Below are 20148 nucleotides of genomic sequence, written 5' to 3' on the forward strand. Positions count from 1 at the left end.
TTAGCAGAACGAGTGAAACTTCCATCGACCAGTTGACCCATGCCAAGTCATAAGTCCGATGGATCTGAACTCTAACGGGTTTGGATCCAACCAATTGAAAAACGGCTCTGCGTTGCCATAGCGACCGACTGAAAAGTTTCCCGAGACAAAGTTCAGCCAGAAGCGATCGTACACTGGAGGCCCTGACAGCACGTTGTCGCTGGACATGGTCTTCTCCAACATGAGGACTTCCAGACGTTGAATCTTTGTTACTGTGTTTCTATTTCCACCAATAACTGTTCGAGGATTATGAATCGAGGATTATGAAAAAAAAAATGTTCACAAAAGTTGAAGGTTTTAAACATTTAGTATATTCGTCATCATGCATACGTTTTTACGTGAACCTTAGTGAATACATTCACAAATATAATGAATAAATATGCACGCATTTCAGAAATGTATCGAAGTTCATCATAAAGTAATACATGCTGGCAATAGTAAAGAGTTTAGGCATTCATAACAGATGATCTTTTTGTATCAGGCGGATACGCAATGAATTTTCATTAACATAAATGAGAGCTATGATATATATGTATATATATATATGATGTGTATGATACACAATATATAATATATATATATATATATATATATATATTCATAGAAGTATGTGAACTAATATTGATAATACGGTATTATCCATATCCGCACGCTGACAAACATTTCATAAATGACAAGTTAGGTATGTAATGGAGACAATGGGAAGGTGCTTTTGCATTATTTTTTATAATTAAGATTTAGCGATCTGGTGTACAAGACGTCAATCATAAAGTGATGAGGTGTTGACAGGTGGTGCGATAATACCTGTCTCACCTCGGCTAACGATATCCAGGAAATGTTATTAGCCAAAATTAGAAGAAAAAAAAACCACCCCAAACCAACTAAACTTTTGTATTGAGTGATTTTCTCATTCTTTAAACTTGCCAAATTAATTGAAAATCCTATCTCCGAGCCCGAGAAAAGAGGTGGTGTAGAATTTTTGTTGGTATGGGGGGGGGGGGACTGCCCCTATCAGACTATTGGCTTTAACAAAGATGATTGCTGACTTGATATCGCTTACCCAACGCAAAAGATCAATGTATCACTTAAAGGACATAAGTAATATAAATAGTGTCATCACCTTATTGCAATAACATCATCTTGGTGACTTTGGAGGATTGAAGATTAAATCTTGTTTCCCATCGTTCTACTCACTCGTTGGATACATGCATTGCTATAAAGTGGTACACATGTACATACAAGTGTACGTGCATACAATGAAAATCATCAAATAGCAATGATATTATTATAAGAAAAAGCATTAGAATAAACTAAGCATATTGCTTTCAACAAGGGAGGAAACTCACCGATCAAATACGGGATATTTGTTTGAGAAGGCGCCATTGTTAAGACGATGCGAGCTGAGTGACCCGCGCTGACTTCAAAATCCAATGACGTCATATTTGTTCTGAGGTTCAGTCCATGAAAGTTGTAGATTCGTTGGGTACCGCTGTCTGGTGTGTGAATTACGTTGCATGCTTCAAAGCAGGAAACGAAACGAAACGAAACGCGTCTGCTGAATTACACGATAGGATTTTGCATTCGCATACACCATAGTGCCAAAGATGTGCACATTATTCATATTCTCATTCACCAGCGCAATAATTTGTTCACGGAGGTACCTAGAGGGGCCTGTAGTATGACGAAAATGAAGTCAATAGGATGCTGTGGCAGATGTAATCACCAGTTACTATATCTCCGATAGACATAAAAGAGAATGCCCGGGATGACATTAGAGACGTTCAGCTATTCACAGATGAAAGAGAAGTAGATCGCCTACGTACCTTCTTCAGTAACCAGAATTATGTTCATTTTCTCGGAGATTTCCTGTTTATAGGAAAAGCAGGTACTGATTCTTTAGGGGTTTTCTTTGTTTGTTTGTTTTTTTCCCTTGTCGGGATTTTTGGTTGGTATATTAATATATATATATATATATATATATATATATATATATATATATACAACAGTGAAAATGAATTATGTTTGCTGTTTAATAAGAAAAATATTTTATGTTAAGTCATGAAAATGTGGCTTGTTTAAAGTATCTTAACACATAATATGTCTAGTGAAAAAAACACACCCACACACGCCCACACAGAAGCGCACACAAACACGATCGCAGTAAGAAGGAGGAAAATGATTTGCTTCTTACAGCAGTCTCGGCCGAAGAATTCTTCGCCGCAGGAACACTTGTATCCGGTGTATGTCTCCGAACAGTTTCCCCCATTGTCACAAGGTGAAGAAGCACAATCTGAAAAAAAAAGAGACAAATCTCCATTATGATATGTTTCTATGTCCATCAACACGATCGAGAACACAGTCTCCTTCACACAGAGACAGAATTGGAAGCCTCCTTGTCTTGAAACTTTTTAACTTTGAAAGTGTAAGCACAGGGGAAAAGATTGAAATTAATTGTTCAGTCATAGGGGAAATGGATTAAAACGGACAGGTTTATTTTATATCGTCTTTGAATTTCTTCTGATGCGACAAGATGATATTTGGTTGATGCTGTTTGTTCCCTACTAAAAATTCTTCAAATCCCCTTATAGTTTTACTGAAATCAGTAATTACTTCTTTAAAAAAGGAAAAAGACAAAACAAAACGAAGGTCCATTTTATCCCAGGCGTCGGGCAAAACGGACCACTGGCCTATACATACACCTCATAGTAAATCAGATTTTCACTTATTCTGTGATTGAGGATTATTTGATTACAGTTTTGTTCAAGACATTTAGTTTAGTATTTAAAGGAAACCAAAACCTAAAGAACAATGTGAATTGAATGAAGGCAGCAACATTAGTGGAATACATCTGTGAAAGTTTGAGGAAAATCCGACAATAGATGCAAAAGTTATCAATTTTTAAAGTTTTGGTGTTGTAATGGATAAGAAGACTACTAGAGTTCATGACGTCATTTTGAATCGCTTTGTTTTGCTTTTTTTTTTTGGATATCTCAAGCCATTTCAGAACCGATTTTCATAAAATAAGCTTTAAATTCCTCTTAGAATTGCATGCTCTGTGGCATTTCATATGTGGTTTCTGAGTATTTCGGAAAAAGTTTAAAAATAAATCCTCTCCTCCACCAATACTATACTATCCTTTTAACAATACGAATGACATATCATTCCATCTACTTATGAAGGAGTATAGCCGTCACTCAATACCACTCAAAGTCTATCCATCCTAAACTAGACAAACAAATTCTTGCCACATTTAATCTATTTGACCTCGCTACATACTGATAGTATATCAGGCCGTCTGCGCATTCATGATTGCTCATTCATTACAAATAACGCATAAATGCACACACGCATATACACATCTGTGTGTATCAAACTGAATATGCAATTATATGCTCCGTAGCCCTTAATAACATTCAGCATGCATCAACTGATCCGCACTTTAATGGTGTTCCCATGACAACATAGCAAAGCTAAATTGTTTGGGTGCGAATTCCTTGTTCGATGTTGTCTGGTTGTTTTTCTTTTTTGCATTACTAAGTGTATGATCTGCACCATTATGATCATCAGACGGTCGGTTTTGCCATGAATATGAAATTTCCATTTTTCATATGGGAATTTTGCAGGTTAACATCCTTTGAATCCAGTATGATATCAATATTTCTCTGAGAGATGTGAAAATCCGAAGTAAACTAAAATGTGTGTGTGGGTGTGTGTGTGTGTGTGTGTGTGCTTGTGTGCTTGTGCTTTTTTTTTTTTGTTGCTCTTGTTCTTCTTTTATATGATAGAGATTCCATTTTTCTATTTTTCTTTTTAGTGCTTGGCTAATATGCCTGTAATTGCATATGTACTTTTTTGAGTTAAAAAGAAATTGACCGGATAATTCATCCTTTTTTTTTCCTGCTTGATTTCTGCCTTAAAATGAATTGAGTGATAATTCTTGTTTTCATGGAATATGTTTCGTACATGCATGAACATTTATGACAAATGTTATTTATATGATGTGTATTTTTTTTAACTGTTATATTTTCAAAGGAAATGGAATTAATAAAGGATCACTGAAAAAAGTGTGCATGATATTATAAGAAAAAAAATGAAAACGCAATAAAACATCTGGAAACACTTGTTTTTCTTCAGTTACTTTTATAGGATTAAAAATCTAACCATCAACAAATTTACATGGTATAGCAAGACACATTCGTCAATGACAACCCCGTCAAAGGCATATTAAACATACCGGGAAGTCTACAAGTGAATCTAGTTTTTCCTTCCAGCATGGGATGATTTCCCGCTCGTCTTATTTCATCTTCGGTCATCAGTTTGGGTACCATGGAAACCGTTTGTCCGTTAGCCAATGTCATTGAGCTGCAAATCATTTCCATTGCTGAACAGATTTCCTGGTCATTTTCACCCAGATGGAGAGCTCTGGCTCCTTCTGAACAAAAAGAAAAAAAGAAAAGAAAAAACGGTATCGAATAAATACAGCATTGTGCCTGACCTCTAGATTTCAAAACTCCTTCTTTTCAAGTGTCATATGCTATTGGAACCAGCTCCCCACTCCAGTGTGATGATTTCTTCTTCCCTAAAAAGGTTTAGGATGCAACTAATTGGGATGATACTGCGTCAACGTTGGAGCAACTAGGAGCTAATTTTACAATCACAAGGAGCATTTTATGCCTTTTATATACACTCAGCAGAAAAAAAGAAAAAAGTAAACACTTTTTCCTGTACATATTTTCCGTAGATGATTTTGATAATAATCATTGAGTCATATACCATATTAAAGATAATTTTGGCTGCATTTCTAATTATCAAAATGGGCATCTCGTATTGCCATCAATGGAAAACCTCCACAGTTTGTTACTTTGAAGTTGATCCGTATGAATTAATTCCTGGCATACATTTATTTTTGATCTTCATGTATTACCACTGCATGGCCAATGAACTATTGGAAAATATTATGCCTTCACAGAGATGGAATACAGCACCACGCTGAATTTAATTAACTGTCGTAGAATACTGTGTGCAGTAATTGTAATATACACAAACTTTTAACAATTCCGATTTGAAGATATACGTTTTTGCGGCCGATTTCATTCTTTTGTCATTCAATTTCAATCGTTCATTTTCGTCAAATTTGATCACGCATCGATAAATAGACATTCAACCGTAACTGACAAAGTCGGCACGCGACTAAAATCATTGAACACGCATATATTTTCGGTAATGGCTTTTCAACTTCGTCTCCATTTGTCAACAGCTCTTTTCAAGTATTCAAATTCGCATATGAGCAAACAATTTCATGAAAGCAGCATCGAATTTAAACCTGTACGATGTCCATTATAAAGTACATCATTTGTTTTAAATTGAATGGTAATGACGACTACATGTGGATGACACATGATGATGCAAATAAGTGAGTGAATTTGAATGGAGATCACAAATCACTATGATGATCATAATGAAAAATGATAAAGATGCCAAATGAACATTATATAAACACAATATGATGATTTTATTGAAACAGAGATGTAAATTAGAGATAAAGAAAGCCATGTAATGACATGACGATATAAGGATTTTATACTGAAGTTTACATGTTTAAAATGTTTAGCAAAAGAAAAACAATCTGGATGTTGAATATATACAATTCTATGATCATTATGATGGAATTTATGATGAGAAATATTTGTGAATAATATACGTGCATTACAAAAGGGAATGCTCAATAAGAAATTTTGAAAATCGCTTGCTCAAGAACAAAAAAGAAAGTGCTTTTAAATGCTTATCTAGCCCATCGTACCAAATGCACAAACATGTAATTTCATGCCCAAACACGAAACTGAATGCTTACATCTGAATTTAAACTTGTGACAACTGATTTTAGTGCCTAAAATGAATCTGAAGGCATTAAACGTGAAACCGTTTAATCAAGGTCACTTCACCACTTCAAAAAAAATAATAATGATAATAATTTGAATGCACATAACATGAAATGCTCGACAATTTCAGGAATTTGGCCAGGAAAATCATTTTTGTAATACAATATACGTGTATATATCTATATAAGAAAAGAATGATCGCAAAATAGGCTCTGCGCTATACCTAAACATTTCAATTAAGCTGTCATATTTATTCTATTCAACAAAAGTTGGAACAAAATACAAGCACAAAATACAGAATTCATCGTTTTATTATTTTGTAAGAAAAACATATTGCGAGGATCATAAAGTAGATAACAGAATAAAATAGCATAGCATAGCAGAAAAATCGATAACACCAATTCGCATATTTTGCAAGTTTAAACAGAAAAGGTAAATTTAACAATCGGAAAAAATGTGGTCCATTGAAGAGCAAAGAAAATGGAAATACGGATCACTCTGCACTTAATATGTAACTGAATATCATCCAGAAAGTGTTCATGTGTAGTGATCTGTTATGTTTAATAGTCCATCATCACAGGGATGAAAATACCACCATCCCAGTGACACCCCTACCTGTTTAATAACAAGGATTATTCTTACAGTTATGAATACAATATCATATTTTCGTATTATTTTCTTTGTTTTCAGGCAGCTCTAATCGCAGTTATTCCATGTTAACAAGGATGGAGTTACCGCCCACTACGTATGCGCACAAGCTTAAACATTAAGTGATAATCATGAATTGTAATAGATAACATAGATGATTATAGCTAATTTGTATAAAAATGTCAGACATTCCAGTACATCAGCGTGATACACAAGTATAGGACCTATACAGTTAACAATAAACTTATTCATACCCCTGAGAAATTTTTAGTTTTGAGCAAATTTCTTACAAGTGAAGGATGGAGTGATGGTGATAAGGTGTTAACTTTTTATCTTATTTGTCCTCTCCAGTTTCACCTCATTTGCATAACAATAGAAATGTTGAGATATAACACCCAATCACCATCACTCCATCATTTACTTTGAAGAAATCTGCTCAAAACTAAAAATTTCCCATGGGTATGAATAATATTATTTTGTTGTTAACTGTATGTATATAAGAGATAAAAATCAATTTCATCACACAATAATATACATATCTTGGTCATTTAAAAAGAAAACTTACCGCATAAGATTAGCGTCACAATAATTTTGGGTAGAATTTCCGCCATATCTTCTGATAAAGATGCTATGACGCTGTGACGCTGTGACGCTGTGACGCTGTGACGCTGCTGTGACTTGAAAGTGGATACCTTATTAATGCTACCAACATCAGTCCAGCAGAGAAATAATGTCAGTGGTTTTATGCTGCAATGCGTTTGCCTAAATAAAATCAATAAACGTTTTATAAAATTTATACTTCTTTAGAAACGGCAAATGTACGACGGCTTTGTGAACCTCTTGGGGGTACATTGACGCAATACGAAATTACTGTCTCTCACTTTGCATGCGTGTGTTCGTGTGTGTGTGTGTGAGTGTGTGCGTGTGTGTGTGTGTGTGTACACCTTTGTATGTACATGTATACATTGACAGTAAAGTGTGTAATGTCACAGAGTCAAACGGGTTCTGAAATCGCAAAGCACCTAATGCCCACGGTGCAATATTACACTATCGCTCTGTCAGAAGAACCAAACAGAATAATCAGCGAGTATTGATGGCATACCTTTCTATTCGCAATCATTTGGCAGCAAAATGAAAAAAAAAAAAAATGGGACAACCATACAGGCATTATTCATCGCGCATTAATCCCCCTCCCCCCCCCCCCCCCGCCATCTTCATTTCATTAGCCTTGATCAAGGGCGTCGATTCGTTTTATGATGGGGGGGGGGGGAGGGGAGTGTCAAAACTTAGCAGAATGTGCATGGAGGACAGCCGGGTGAATGGGGGGGGGGGGGGAGGGGGGCTTAAGGGGATTTTTTTTTCTTTTGTAATGGTAATTTTAGAATTGAAATCAAACGATCTGTTTCTATTTATTAGCTTACCATCGTACTTCAGCGGTCAACGAGAACCACTTTTGTTTTCATAACCATCCCTGATTTGGTATGGGAGGGGCAAAGTTTGCCCGACCTCTTTACCCGATTGACGCCCATGGCCTTGGTCATCATGTCGTCACTCCTTCAAATACCAACTTATATAAAAGGGGGGGGGGGGGTCTTCCTTCTGGCACAGCACATTGCCCTTCCTATCATACAGCTTCAGATCGACCCCGTTTCTATTCATGACTTTCTAGCCAATTAGCTGTTTTATAGTGGTTGCCCATGCGATCCAGGCGCCTACTTTTGTATTCAAAGTGTTAACAATTATACCAATAACATTAATGACTACGGCATTCTGCCAACGAAGGATATTCATTTTTTTTTTCAAGTACCTACATGGAATATCAATAAAAGGCAGCAATGTCTACTCTTCTGCACAACTGACAACACAGTTCAATAGTATTCTTATAACCAAACACCTATACCGGTACACTTCCCTTCCATACGATTCCATTGCCCTCTGACGATTAATTTTCATAACAATTTATTCGATGAGCGAAGCCTTATATCAGTTACATTAATTACAAACTATATTTCCTAAAATAACTCAAATTGTATGGCCTCATTTAGTCTTTCATTGCAATTTCTAATCTATATTTCTATATGATGTTTGTTATTCCGAAGCTGCGTTATTATAGGTTTTCCCGGTCAATTTGATACTTTTGTCATTCAAGTTCCTATTCCGAGCATTCGATTTCACGCATTCCACGCTCGCAGCACTGAATCAGCAATCAAATTCAAAATCCGGTCATTCGAATTCACTATCCGAGCATTCAAATTCACTGTCGGAGCATTCAAATTCACTATCGGAGCATTCAAATTCACTATCGGAACATTCAAATTCAATATAGGAGCATTCAAATTGAAGAGAGAGAGCACGCATTTCATCAATGAGCAGTCAAATTCATGTCAAGCTGGCGACGGAATCTCGTCGGTCATTCAAATTCGTGAATAGGCAACCATGTTCCAAATAACTGCATTCAATTTAAAAGAAGTCCTGAATTTAGTTAGTTTGGGGTCGTGTATACATGTATTTCTCATTCGGCTTTGAATATATTGGGATTCATGATGATCATTCATTTTGCAGTAGAGGTCCACCTGTTCATTGACAATTTTGAACTCGCGCTTAGCAAATAGAAATATACAGGCACATGTCCCTCGGATTGGACATGAAATGGAGGTCCCATGTGTAAGAGAGTCACAACTCATGCACGTAAAAGATCCCACTTCATTTATTCATCGCAAAGAGCAGAACATCAAACTGGACCCCATATTATGGAAGACCAGCTTTTGCAGCTGAATATGGGTTATCCAGCCATATTTTTTGATGCAAAATGAAACAAACGAAAATTAGGCACTGTATAGGCCTACAGACGAGCATAATACGGAGGGTTGGTTGACACTTTCGAGGAAAAAAACACAATTTCGACTATACTGAAATTGATACTTTAACATTTTATACGTGTTGTTTGTTGTGTATTGCTGTCTTATTGAGTAACTTTTGTGGGACAATATGTGAGATCATTGTGTGTCAGTTTGTCTTTAAATTGATGAATTGTCATTATAATGATTATGTGGTTCGTGGTGTTGGGGCGTTGTCAGCATGCAGTATCACCAAGAAATATTACGATTACTAGTCGTTGTGTTGTTTGGATGCACTGCTGATTGGACATTGCAATTTGAAATTTATTGAGATGAAAAACAAAGAATACCTGAGCAGAGAAGAATGTAGAACCTGTAAAAAACCATAATTACACTATATATGCAAGCCTTTATTGGTTGTGTTGGCCCTTTTCCTTTTCTTAAAAGTCTACTCCATTTTCCTCGTTAAATTGATCGCACGAAGTAGGTACTTGATCGCCTAAAAATGAATTTGAACGCTCCAGACAAGCTCATTGGGACTATTACGTGACTATCGCATGAATTTGAATGCACGAGTAGGAAAGTCGGTGCTCGCATTTTGAAATTGAATGCCCAATCGTGAATTTGATTTCACGAAAACGAAATAGAACGCCCATAAATGAAATTGATCGCTCGGATTCTGAATTTGAATGCCCGAATATTTTTGCGTGCGTACGCTGCGTGAATTTGAATGCACATTAATGAATTTGAGTGACAAAAGTATGAAATTGACCGGAAAACCTATATAAAACACGCAAATTACATATTTTTACTGCTATTTATTACTGTAACGTTGTTATGTATACGAGCTGATTCTAAATTTTTCATGGTGTCATGTTGAATGCAGCAATTCTTCTTCAAATCAAAAGATATTTCATTATATTTTGTAACGTGTAGAGCTCTGTGTTGTGACCTGAAACCATTAAAATTCTTTAAATATGGATTTGGGATCTAATATTTCAGCCTCTATAAAACCGTTGCCCTATACCAACTCCAGGAATGTAACATGTCTCTCTTCAAAAGCATGTGATATCAAACTGAATTCAAGCCTTATGTGGATATCTTTCCACAATATCTGTCAACTCAAACGTTAAAGGACAAGTCCACCATCATATACATGTGGACTGAGTGTACGCAACAATATTATAGGTTTTCCCGGTCAATTTCATACTTTTGTCATTCAAGTTCCTATTCCGAGCATTCAATTTCACGCATTCCACGCTCGCAGCACTGAATCAGCAATCAAATTCAAAATCCGGTCATTCGAATTCACTATCCGAGCATTCAAATTCACTCTGGGAGCATTCAAATTCACTATCGGAGCATTCAAATTCGCTATCGGAACATTCAAATTCACTATCGGAGCATTCAAATTTAAGAGAGGAGCACGCATTTCATCATTGAGCATTCAAATTCATGTCAAGCTGGCGACGGAATCTCGTCGGTCATTCAAATTCGTGAATAGGCAACCATGTTCCGAATAACTGCATTCAATTTAAAAGAAGTCTTGAATTTAGTTAGTTTGGGGAAGTGTATGCATGTGTTTCTCACTTGGCTTTGGATATATTGGGATTTATGATTATTATTTATTTTGCAGTAGAGGTCCACCTGTTAATTGACAATTTTGAACTCGCGCTTAGCAAATAGGAATATACAGGCACATGTCCCTGGGATTGGACATAAAATGGAGGTCCCACGTGTAAAAGAGTCACAACTCATGCATGTAAAAGATCCCACTTCATTATTCATCGCAAAGAGCAAAACATCTAACTGGACCCCATATGGAAGACCAGCTTTTGCAGCTGAATATGGGTTATCCAGCCATCTTCTTTGATAGAAAATGAAACAAACAAAAATTAGGCACTGTATAGGTTTACAGACGAACATAATACGGAGGGTTGGTTGACACTGTCGAGGAAAAAAAAAACCATAATTTCGACTATTTTGAAAAGCATACATGAGTATTTTATACGTGTTGTTTGTTGTGTATTGCTGTCTTATTGATTTAATTTTGCGGGACTATGTGAGATCATTGTGTGTCAGTTTGTCTTAAATTGATGAATTGTCATTAATGTGGTTGGTGTTAGGGCGTTGCAGTATCATCAAGAAATATGATTACTCGTCGTTGTGTTGTTTGGATGCACTGCTTATTGGACATTGCACTATGAAATTTATTGAGATGAATAACAAAGAATACATGAACAGAGAACAATGTAGAACATGTTAACAATCCTAATTACACTATATGCAAGCATTCATTGGTTGTGTTGGCCCTTTTTCCGTTCTTAAAAGTCTCCTCCATTTTCCTCGTTAAATTGATTGCACGAAGTAGGAACTTGATCGCCTCAAAATGAATTTGAACGCTCCAAACAAGCTCATTGGGACTATCACGTGACTATCGCATGAATTTGAATGCACGAGTAGGAAAGTCGGTGCTCGCATTTTGAAATTGAATGCCCAATCGTGAAATTGATTTCACGAAAACGAAATAGAACGCTCATAAATGAAATTGATCGCTCGGATTCTGAATTTGAATGCCCCAATATTTTTGCGTGCGTGCGCTGCGTGAATTTGAATGCACATTAATGAATTTGAGTGACAAAAATATGAAATTGACCGGGAAAACCTATAGTAAAACACGTCAATGAAAGTTTAGGGAAAATCCGACAATCCGTCCCAGAGTTATGAAACTGTAAAATATCTCCGCAGTCACTGCTGGATAAGAAGACTTCTACAGTGTATGATGTCACATGCGTACAACGATATAAGGAAAATAAAAGGAGAATTTCACAAAACTTTACTTTTTGAATAAAGTGCACATTTCTTTGACTTGTTACTGACGTTTGTTAAGGGTAATATTATTAAGCCTGCCTCCTGAAAAAGAGAAGTCGAATGTTATTTTGTTATGCGAGAAAAGTGGAAATATGTGGAATTTTCTTTATTCTTTCTTTATATCGTTGTACAGATGTGACATCACAAGCTATAGTAGTATTGTCATCTAGCCATAACTGAGCAGAAACTTCAAAAATTCATAACTTTTTAATGGATTGTCCGATTTTCCTCAAACTCTCACTGATGTGTTCTACTAATATTGCTGGGTTCACTCAACCCACATGTCTATGAAGGTGAACTTCTCCTTTAACATACACCCAATCTCAGAATAAATGGATACATTTTGTTTATGTTACATTTTGTTTCTATGATTTGCTTACAAAAAGAACGCCGATTATTGTCAACAAAACGTATTTCTTAAACAAATTTTCATTTGAATAAATAACTCCATGTAATACTTTATACAGAAATCTCCCTGACTTTTGTCAAGAGCGACGTACTTCTCGGTGCCTGATTTATACATTATATATTCTATCATTTTCTTTCTTGACAATGTAAAATCATTGTGACCATCTATCTCAGAAAAGGCTTAAGAAAACTTCAAATAAAATATATTACATATGTATGTACTGACTAGAGACTTTTGAGGTAAGTGGGTCAAAGTCAACTTCTCAAAATATCACTTTCCCCTTATTATGCAATGCCTGCATGGTTTTTCATTGAAACTTTGTGTATACTGTTCTTGCATTGCGCACAGCAGAGATTTTCTTGGAAGGTTTTTTATTTACTTGTTTGTTTTTTTTTTAACAAAAAAGTCAAAAGGTCAAAGGTCAAGTGAAAATACTAAATTTCACTTCTTCCTCCATATCTCGGATGTTGTTCAAGGTATCATCATGACATTTAGATACTTAGATATGTGTGCATGTCCTGCCTGACCGTGATTCTCTTTGGAATTTCAAGGTCAAAGGGTCAAAGGTTAAGGGTCGAAGGTCAGGTTCAAATACCAAAATTTGACTATTTAAAACTGAATTTACACTTTCTCTCCATACCTTGAAAATGAATCATTGCAAAAAAAAAAAACTTATAAAAGGGTCAAAAGTCAAGTAAGAATCCTCAAATCCACTCCCCCCAAAAAAGACCTGCTCTCTTGAATAAACAATCATAGCTTCTAATGCAAATAAACCTTTACTTCAAGGAAAGTGAACATTAAACACATTTGTGACAAACATGATATTTTAATATTTTGCCAATGATGTGAAACTTTCATCAGACATTGTCTAAAAGTACAATAGACCTACTTGGAGAACCATGCATTATGGCAGATGTATACCAATCGCCATAGAATTTCTAGTTTTTTTATTGTAATTATTGTAGCATGCAAAATAATTAATCAAACATATTCTGTTTTCTTAAATCTTGTGAGAAACGATGACCATTAATGACAAAGTTGCTCATTATTATAAATGGCAATGAATTAATAATTATGTGACCGTGCACCACAAAACAAACAAAAAGTCCCCCTTGATTTCATGTAAGGATTAAAAACAGGTGAAATTGGTCAACTGTGTCAATCTTAAGTTTCTCATAGTTATTTTCTGAAAGGGCTATCTTTCTTCTACATTATTCTTTAGTTTGGGATCATAACACAAATGGAAAAGTGTGTTTTCAACAGTTTTTCTACAACCCTTTTTTTGAGAGAGAGAGTATAGAATGATCAGGTATGTATCACCGGAATGATGTTCGTCATTTCGGGTGTTCGTTAAACGAAACACAATTTTCGTGTACCTAAATGTTTGTTAGTCCTTAAAAAAAAAGCGAGATGATTCCAATATTTGGTAGTGTTCTGTTGTTCGAAAACAATGAAATAAAATATGACTCGGTCTTCTGAAGGTTGGTTGATTCTAAAATAAAAATAAGATTCGTTATAACGTACACACTAAGATTTTTCTTTTTGTTGTGCTTTTACCAGTGTGGCACCATTATGGGTGCAACTTTCACCCCTTCAGACCAGTATCACAGTGGGAGCATTAACGGTGCAACTCTGCACCTTGCTGGTCTGAAAGGTGCAACGTTGCACCCGTAGAGGTACTCCTGTGACATTGATCTGCACCCTTGCATTTTTCTTAATGGGTAGGTACAGTGTATGTTGTTACGAAAGTTGGACAGTCCGTAAATGAAATAAAAAATCGAAATTAAAGATAGGGTTCCTTATTTCGAAGGTTCGATAATCTGAAAATGAAATAAGCTTCGGATCGTTCTGCAAATTCCTGTGCAATCCAAAAATGAAATACGTTTATTCCGGAGGAACGTTATTCCCAAGGTTCACTAGTCTGAAAAAGTCCACTGTACGTCGAAATTTCTTATATTTTCCAAAGTTACCATGTCAGTTTAATACGGAATTGGATATTTTTTCAAAAGTTATACTCCATTCACATTAAATGTAAACACTCCACTTATAATCTTTGTTTATAAGAAGGATTTACATCATAAATTATGCTGAAAGAGACACCACGGCTGTATTTGAAACACACCACACACGCAAATTTTCTTTTTCAAAAAACTTTATTCACTATCACTCAAACTCCACAAAATATTGTTATTAACTGAAACCCAACCACACACACACACACACACACACACACACATTTACTCAGGTGTTATGCATGTATTATATATGATATCATACTATAATTTGAGCAACTTTGTCTGTCTGTCTGTCTGTTTGCAATTCTACTCCTCCCAGGTCCTTGGTCCGATCTCCATCAAACTTAGTGGGTGGATGCAGGTTGACCGCGAAATTGCCCTTGAGGGGTTCATTTTTGTAAAGGTCAATGTCACTGGGGTCAAAGGTCAAATAACTTCTAATTTTCGTCAGCTGCAATCAGACACCCGATAGAGGGTGCTATGTAGGCCTACTTATATGGGGATTCCCCCAAAATATAATCAGACACCCGATAGAGGGTGCTATGTAGGCCTACTCAGAGCGGGTTGGCTATCAACCCGCTCTGGGCCTACTGGCCAACAGTACTGCTAATTTGGACGCCATGTCGTTACCGCGCGTATTACGCGTTACAGGGTTAGCGTGTACGCTCAGACGTGACAAAATAACCAAGCCAAATAAGGGGTAGTTAACAATGGGCACTGCGTATGAGCGCACTTCAGTAACGACATGGCGCCTGTAGATCACGGGACCAGCTTTTAACCAATCACAGGCTTCAAAACACATAAGCCAAAAACCGAGTTGGCCAGACTCTCTTAACATACGGCACTGGGCCTACTTATATGGGGATTCCCAGGTGTACGCCTACTTATGCTTCAAGCAAGTTCATCATCATGGGTCATCATAGGTGATTTTTATTTAATAGTTTAATCCAATTAAATTCAATTCAATTTTATTCAAAAACCAAATATAAATAACAAGATGAGCAAGTTTGGCCAAGATCAGACCAAGGAGTAGCGCAAACAGTTATTTGACCTCCGTACACCCATAGAGGATTTCTGGCACTCCACGGGTACATTGACTAGTATGCATAATCTATATATAGATATACAGTTGCCATGATTGCTGTGTCTGACGTTGAAGGGATTTTACTTCCAACAATGACAATTACATCAGCAAACATTGAGATTCCTCCTCTCTTAATGAATTATAGTGCATGTTCAATAGTTTATCAATGCAATGTGAAGCGAAATACAATCGTTGCTAATTAATGCATTGGTAAGTTTCTTTTCCCATCCTCTAATGTTCGACACCTAGGCACCCTCCTGAAGCTTCAATAAGGGAGCTTTAGATTTTCGCGACGGCGACGTTCAGAGGGGAAAAAAACCCCTAAACAAACAAACTATGTTCTGAGCATGCGCAAACGCGCGCATCAAGTCGATCTACATATAGCTTGCGTCGTCTAAGTTTTTCACAACGCGTTCTGGGCTATTTTTACGTGCGCTCAATTTACGACGTAGAGAGCTACTTGATGCACCAATCTCCGTTTTATTTTTTTATATACGTTGCGTCCCAGCGTAATCTAAAGCTACTTTTCAAGGCGACGCAGGGGAGAGGAGAACGTTCAACGCACTCGTCTCAAACGTCCGCATTGCAAATCTAAAGCTCCCTATTAACCCCTTATGTCCGTATGTCCCTATGGCGGAACAAAACTCGTTCATAACGAGAGGGTTGGGTTTGAGAAGCCGTGGTAACTGCAGCTTTTTTGTGTGTGTATTTTTTTTCTTTATGTTTCGGTCATTTGTTGTACCAATGCTCCTCATCTCAATCTGTAGCTCGAATTTAATTGGGACCTACGCTCCACAAGCTTGCTTTTTAGTAGGTTCCTTCATATTTCTTTAGCATTCGTTCCAATATTCCAACTTATCGATCGACCACTATGTGTTATACATAATATGTATGTTTACAATATTCTACGTATGTCTCCTATTTGGACATCGTGTATTATTCAATTCTGTTACATTTGATGTATTTCTTATTATTCATTGAGCAATATGAAAATGAATGTAATGAAATGAAATGAAATGAAGTTGAAAAAGTATTCACGACATGGAAATTTGGTGAAGGGCAGTAATATAATCTTAGTCACACACCCTTTTAACGTAAACTGGAATTCGAATATTGCGGAATTACACTGTACGTTGCTATAAAGGAGAATGTAAAACACAATCGCAAAACAGATATGTTCTTATAACGTCATTCATTTGGTTTGCAGTGGTGGATTTTAAATACATCATACACACTCTGGTAACAATATTGTCAGATAACTGTTGGCAAAAAAAAAAAAGAAGAAAAAGAAGAATAACATTGCCGTGATGACCACCACCTTCCTCTCACCGACCACTTGACTTGTGCATGTGCCATAAAATCATCACACTATTTTTGTTGTTGTTGTCATAATCTGCTCTGCTATTAAGCGTCAGGCATGAAAGCATGACTTTAAAGAAAAATCCAGCAATATCATTATCATAACTATCTTCATTTACTGTGTCAGGTACCTTAGCTATGTTCATTTCATTATCATCTACACTGCAATGAAAAATCTACTTTAACCCGTTGAGGACGAGTCCCGGGTATAGTCGAGCAAGCTTTTATGGGGAAATGCGTGGGTGTAGCAAAATTAAACTGTCCTCAACGGATTAAATTTTACCTTAAAAGCAACGGGAGAACATGGAATTCTTTTCAAATCATTTTAGATACAATAAAGCGGGCAGTAGCAATATTGTGAAAACACCTTGATATTACTATCAATATAATCTCCAATAAGGAGTCAAATTTTACAAAATGAAAATTGGCTACTGGAACGCAGCAAAGTACATAACTACAATGTGCTAATGTTCCTTCTTTAATCATGACTGTTCAATAAAGTTATACATAACTTCGATCGCATACTGTAGTTTCTCTGCGGTATACCTGTGACGCTGTCTGTAGAAAAAACAAACCCCAAAACAAAAATGGGACTTGGGTTATACTCCTACTGAGCAGAGCCATCAGTCCGTACTACGGTGACCCTGTCTTCATGTTACGCACACACTTATATCTATACCTAGACACAATTTAATTTATTCAGCATGTTAGCGCGCTATCATAAATTGGGTCCCATAGTGTGATTTGAAACAGATGTTAACAAAGATGAAACGTAGCATCTTGATAACATACAAATTGTGTATATGACCTCATGTAATCCCATGTCCCGATATATTAACTTACCGCACTGGGGTCAGATTTGGTGTAAATCTAAGCGGATGAAAAGCGGATCACATAAACAAAAAATAACGTACAATTTAGCTGCTCTTTGAGTAATAAACCAAAATCCTATCCAAAATCTTTCAATTTATTCGCGATGATTTTGTAGCAGTTATAGCAGTGGAATATGAGCCTGACAACTGAGGATAGCTTTCTTATATTCAGTCTTTTTTTTTTTTTTTTTATCTGTACCCTTCTGGTTCTAAAACGATCGTATTGTATATTAGCAGAACGAGTGAAACTTCCATCGACCAGTTGACCCATCCCAAGTCATAAGTCCGATGGATCTGAACTCTAACGGGTTTGGATCAAACCAGTTGAAGAATGGATCTGCGTTCCCATAGCGACCGAGTGAAAAGTTTCCAGAGGCAAAGTTCAGCCAGAAGCGATCGTACAGTGGAGGCCCAGACAGCATGTTGTTGCTGGACAGGAACGTGCGAAGCTCCAACACACCGAGACGTATAATCTTTGTAACTCTGTTTCTATCTCCACCAAGAACTGTTCGAAAACAATTTTTACCTGAATTTTAGTGAATGGATTAATGATCGATAAATGCACACATATCAGATATGTATCGAGGATTATGAAAAAACATGTTAACAAAAGTTGAAGGTTTTAAACATTTAGTATATTCGCCATTATGCATACGCTTTTACGTGAATCTTAGTGAATACAGTCATAGATATCATGAATATATGCACGCATTTCAGAAATGTATCGAAACTCATCATAAAGTAATACATGCTGGCAATAGTGAAGGGTTTAGGCATTCATGACAGATGATCTTTTTTATCATACGAATACGAATCATACGAATTTTAAGTAACATCAGTGAGAGTTTATATGTGTATAAGATTCATCGAAATATGTGAACACATAGATAATACGATGTTGTACATATCCACACGTCGACAAACATTTCGTAAATGACAAGTATAGCATATGTAATGGAGACAATAGGGAGGTGCTTTTTCATTTGTATGATTAAAATTTGACTGTCTGGTGTACAAGTTTCGATGGAATATTAGGAATACGTCAATCAAAATATAATAGGATGTTGACAGGTAGTGCGATATATGCCTGTCTCACCTCGGCTAACGAAATCCGGGGAATGTTATTAGCCAAAACTAGAAAAAAAAAAAAGCAACGAAGCGTTTGTATTGAGTGATATTCCTATTTCAAACTTACCAAATTAATTGACATTTATATGACCGAGCACAAGAAAAGAGGGGGTGTAGACTTTTCGGGGGGGGGGGGGGGGACTGCCCCTATCAGACTACAAAAGAAGGACACAAATTTGATTGGCTTTAACAAAGATGATTGCTAACTTGAATTATCCCTTACCCAACGCAAAAGATCAATCAATCACTTTAAGGAGAAATTTAAATACTATCATCACCTCATTGCAAGCCAATAACATCCTCTTGGTGACTTTTGAGGATTGAATCTGTTTCCCATCGTTTTTACTCACTCGCTGGATATATACAACATATGCATAGCCAGAAAGTGGTACGCATGCAAGTGTACGTGCATATCATGAAAATCCTCAAATATAGCATTGATATTATTGTAAAATTAAGCACTAGAATAAACTAAACATATTGATTTCAACAAAGAAACTCACCGATCCTATACGGGATATTTGTCTGAGAAGGCGCCATTGTGAAGGCTATGCGAGCTGCACGGTCTGCGCTGACTTCAAAATCCAGTGACGTCATATTTGTTCTGAGGTTCAGTCCATGAAAGTTGTAGAATTGTTGGGTACCGCTGTCTGGTGTGTGGATTACGTTGCATGCTTCAAAGCAGGAAACGAAATGAGACGAAACGCACTTAGTGAATTACATGATAGGATTGTGGATTCGCATACACCATAATGCCAACGAGTGCACATTATTCATATTCTCATTCACCAACGCAATATTTAGCTCACGGAGGTACCCAGAGGGGGCCTGTAATATGACCAAAATGACGTCAATAGGGTGCAGTGACAGGTGCAATCAACTGTAACTATATCTCCGAGAGAGCATGTGCGGGATGACATTAAGAAACGTTCACCTATCTACAGATTAAAGAAAATTAGGTCGCCAACATGCTTCAGTCACCAGAATTCTGTTCGTTTTCTGGGAGA

At 36.5% G+C, this 20148-nt stretch overlaps 1 protein-coding gene across 1 annotated transcript; it reads right to left on the reverse strand.

The window, feature by feature from the left end:
* Nucleotides 1–19738, reverse strand: LOC140245778 (uncharacterized). The gene is made up of 4 exons (XM_072325299.1): nt 19645–19738; nt 18273–18518; nt 2231–2329; nt 1–275 (listed from the first exon to the last, which is right to left on the reverse strand). The coding sequence occupies exons 1-4, from the start codon at nt 19736–19738 to the stop codon at nt 1–3; spliced, it is 714 nt and encodes a 237-aa protein (XP_072181400.1).
* Between the last annotated feature and the right edge of the window lie 410 nt (nt 19739–20148).

The sequence above is a fragment of the Diadema setosum genome, unplaced genomic scaffold (assembly GCF_964275005.1).
Source record: "Diadema setosum unplaced genomic scaffold, eeDiaSeto1 scaffold_32, whole genome shotgun sequence".
NCBI classification, from domain to species: Eukaryota; Metazoa; Echinodermata; class Echinoidea; order Diadematoida; family Diadematidae; genus Diadema; species Diadema setosum.

Coding starts and splice junctions, on each gene's coding strand:
- LOC140245778 (XM_072325299.1), bottom strand. CDS start 19,738: ATGACGTCACTGGATTTTGAAGTCAGCGCAGACCGTGCAGCTCGCATA. Junction 18,519..19,644: donor AAATATCCCGTATAGGATCG/GTGAGTTTCTTT, acceptor GTTTTCGAACAG/TTCTTGGTGGAGATAGAAAC. Junction 2,330..18,272: donor GACTTGGGATGGGTCAACTG/GTCGATGGAAGT, acceptor TTTTTTTTTCAG/ATTGTGCTTCTTCACCTTGT.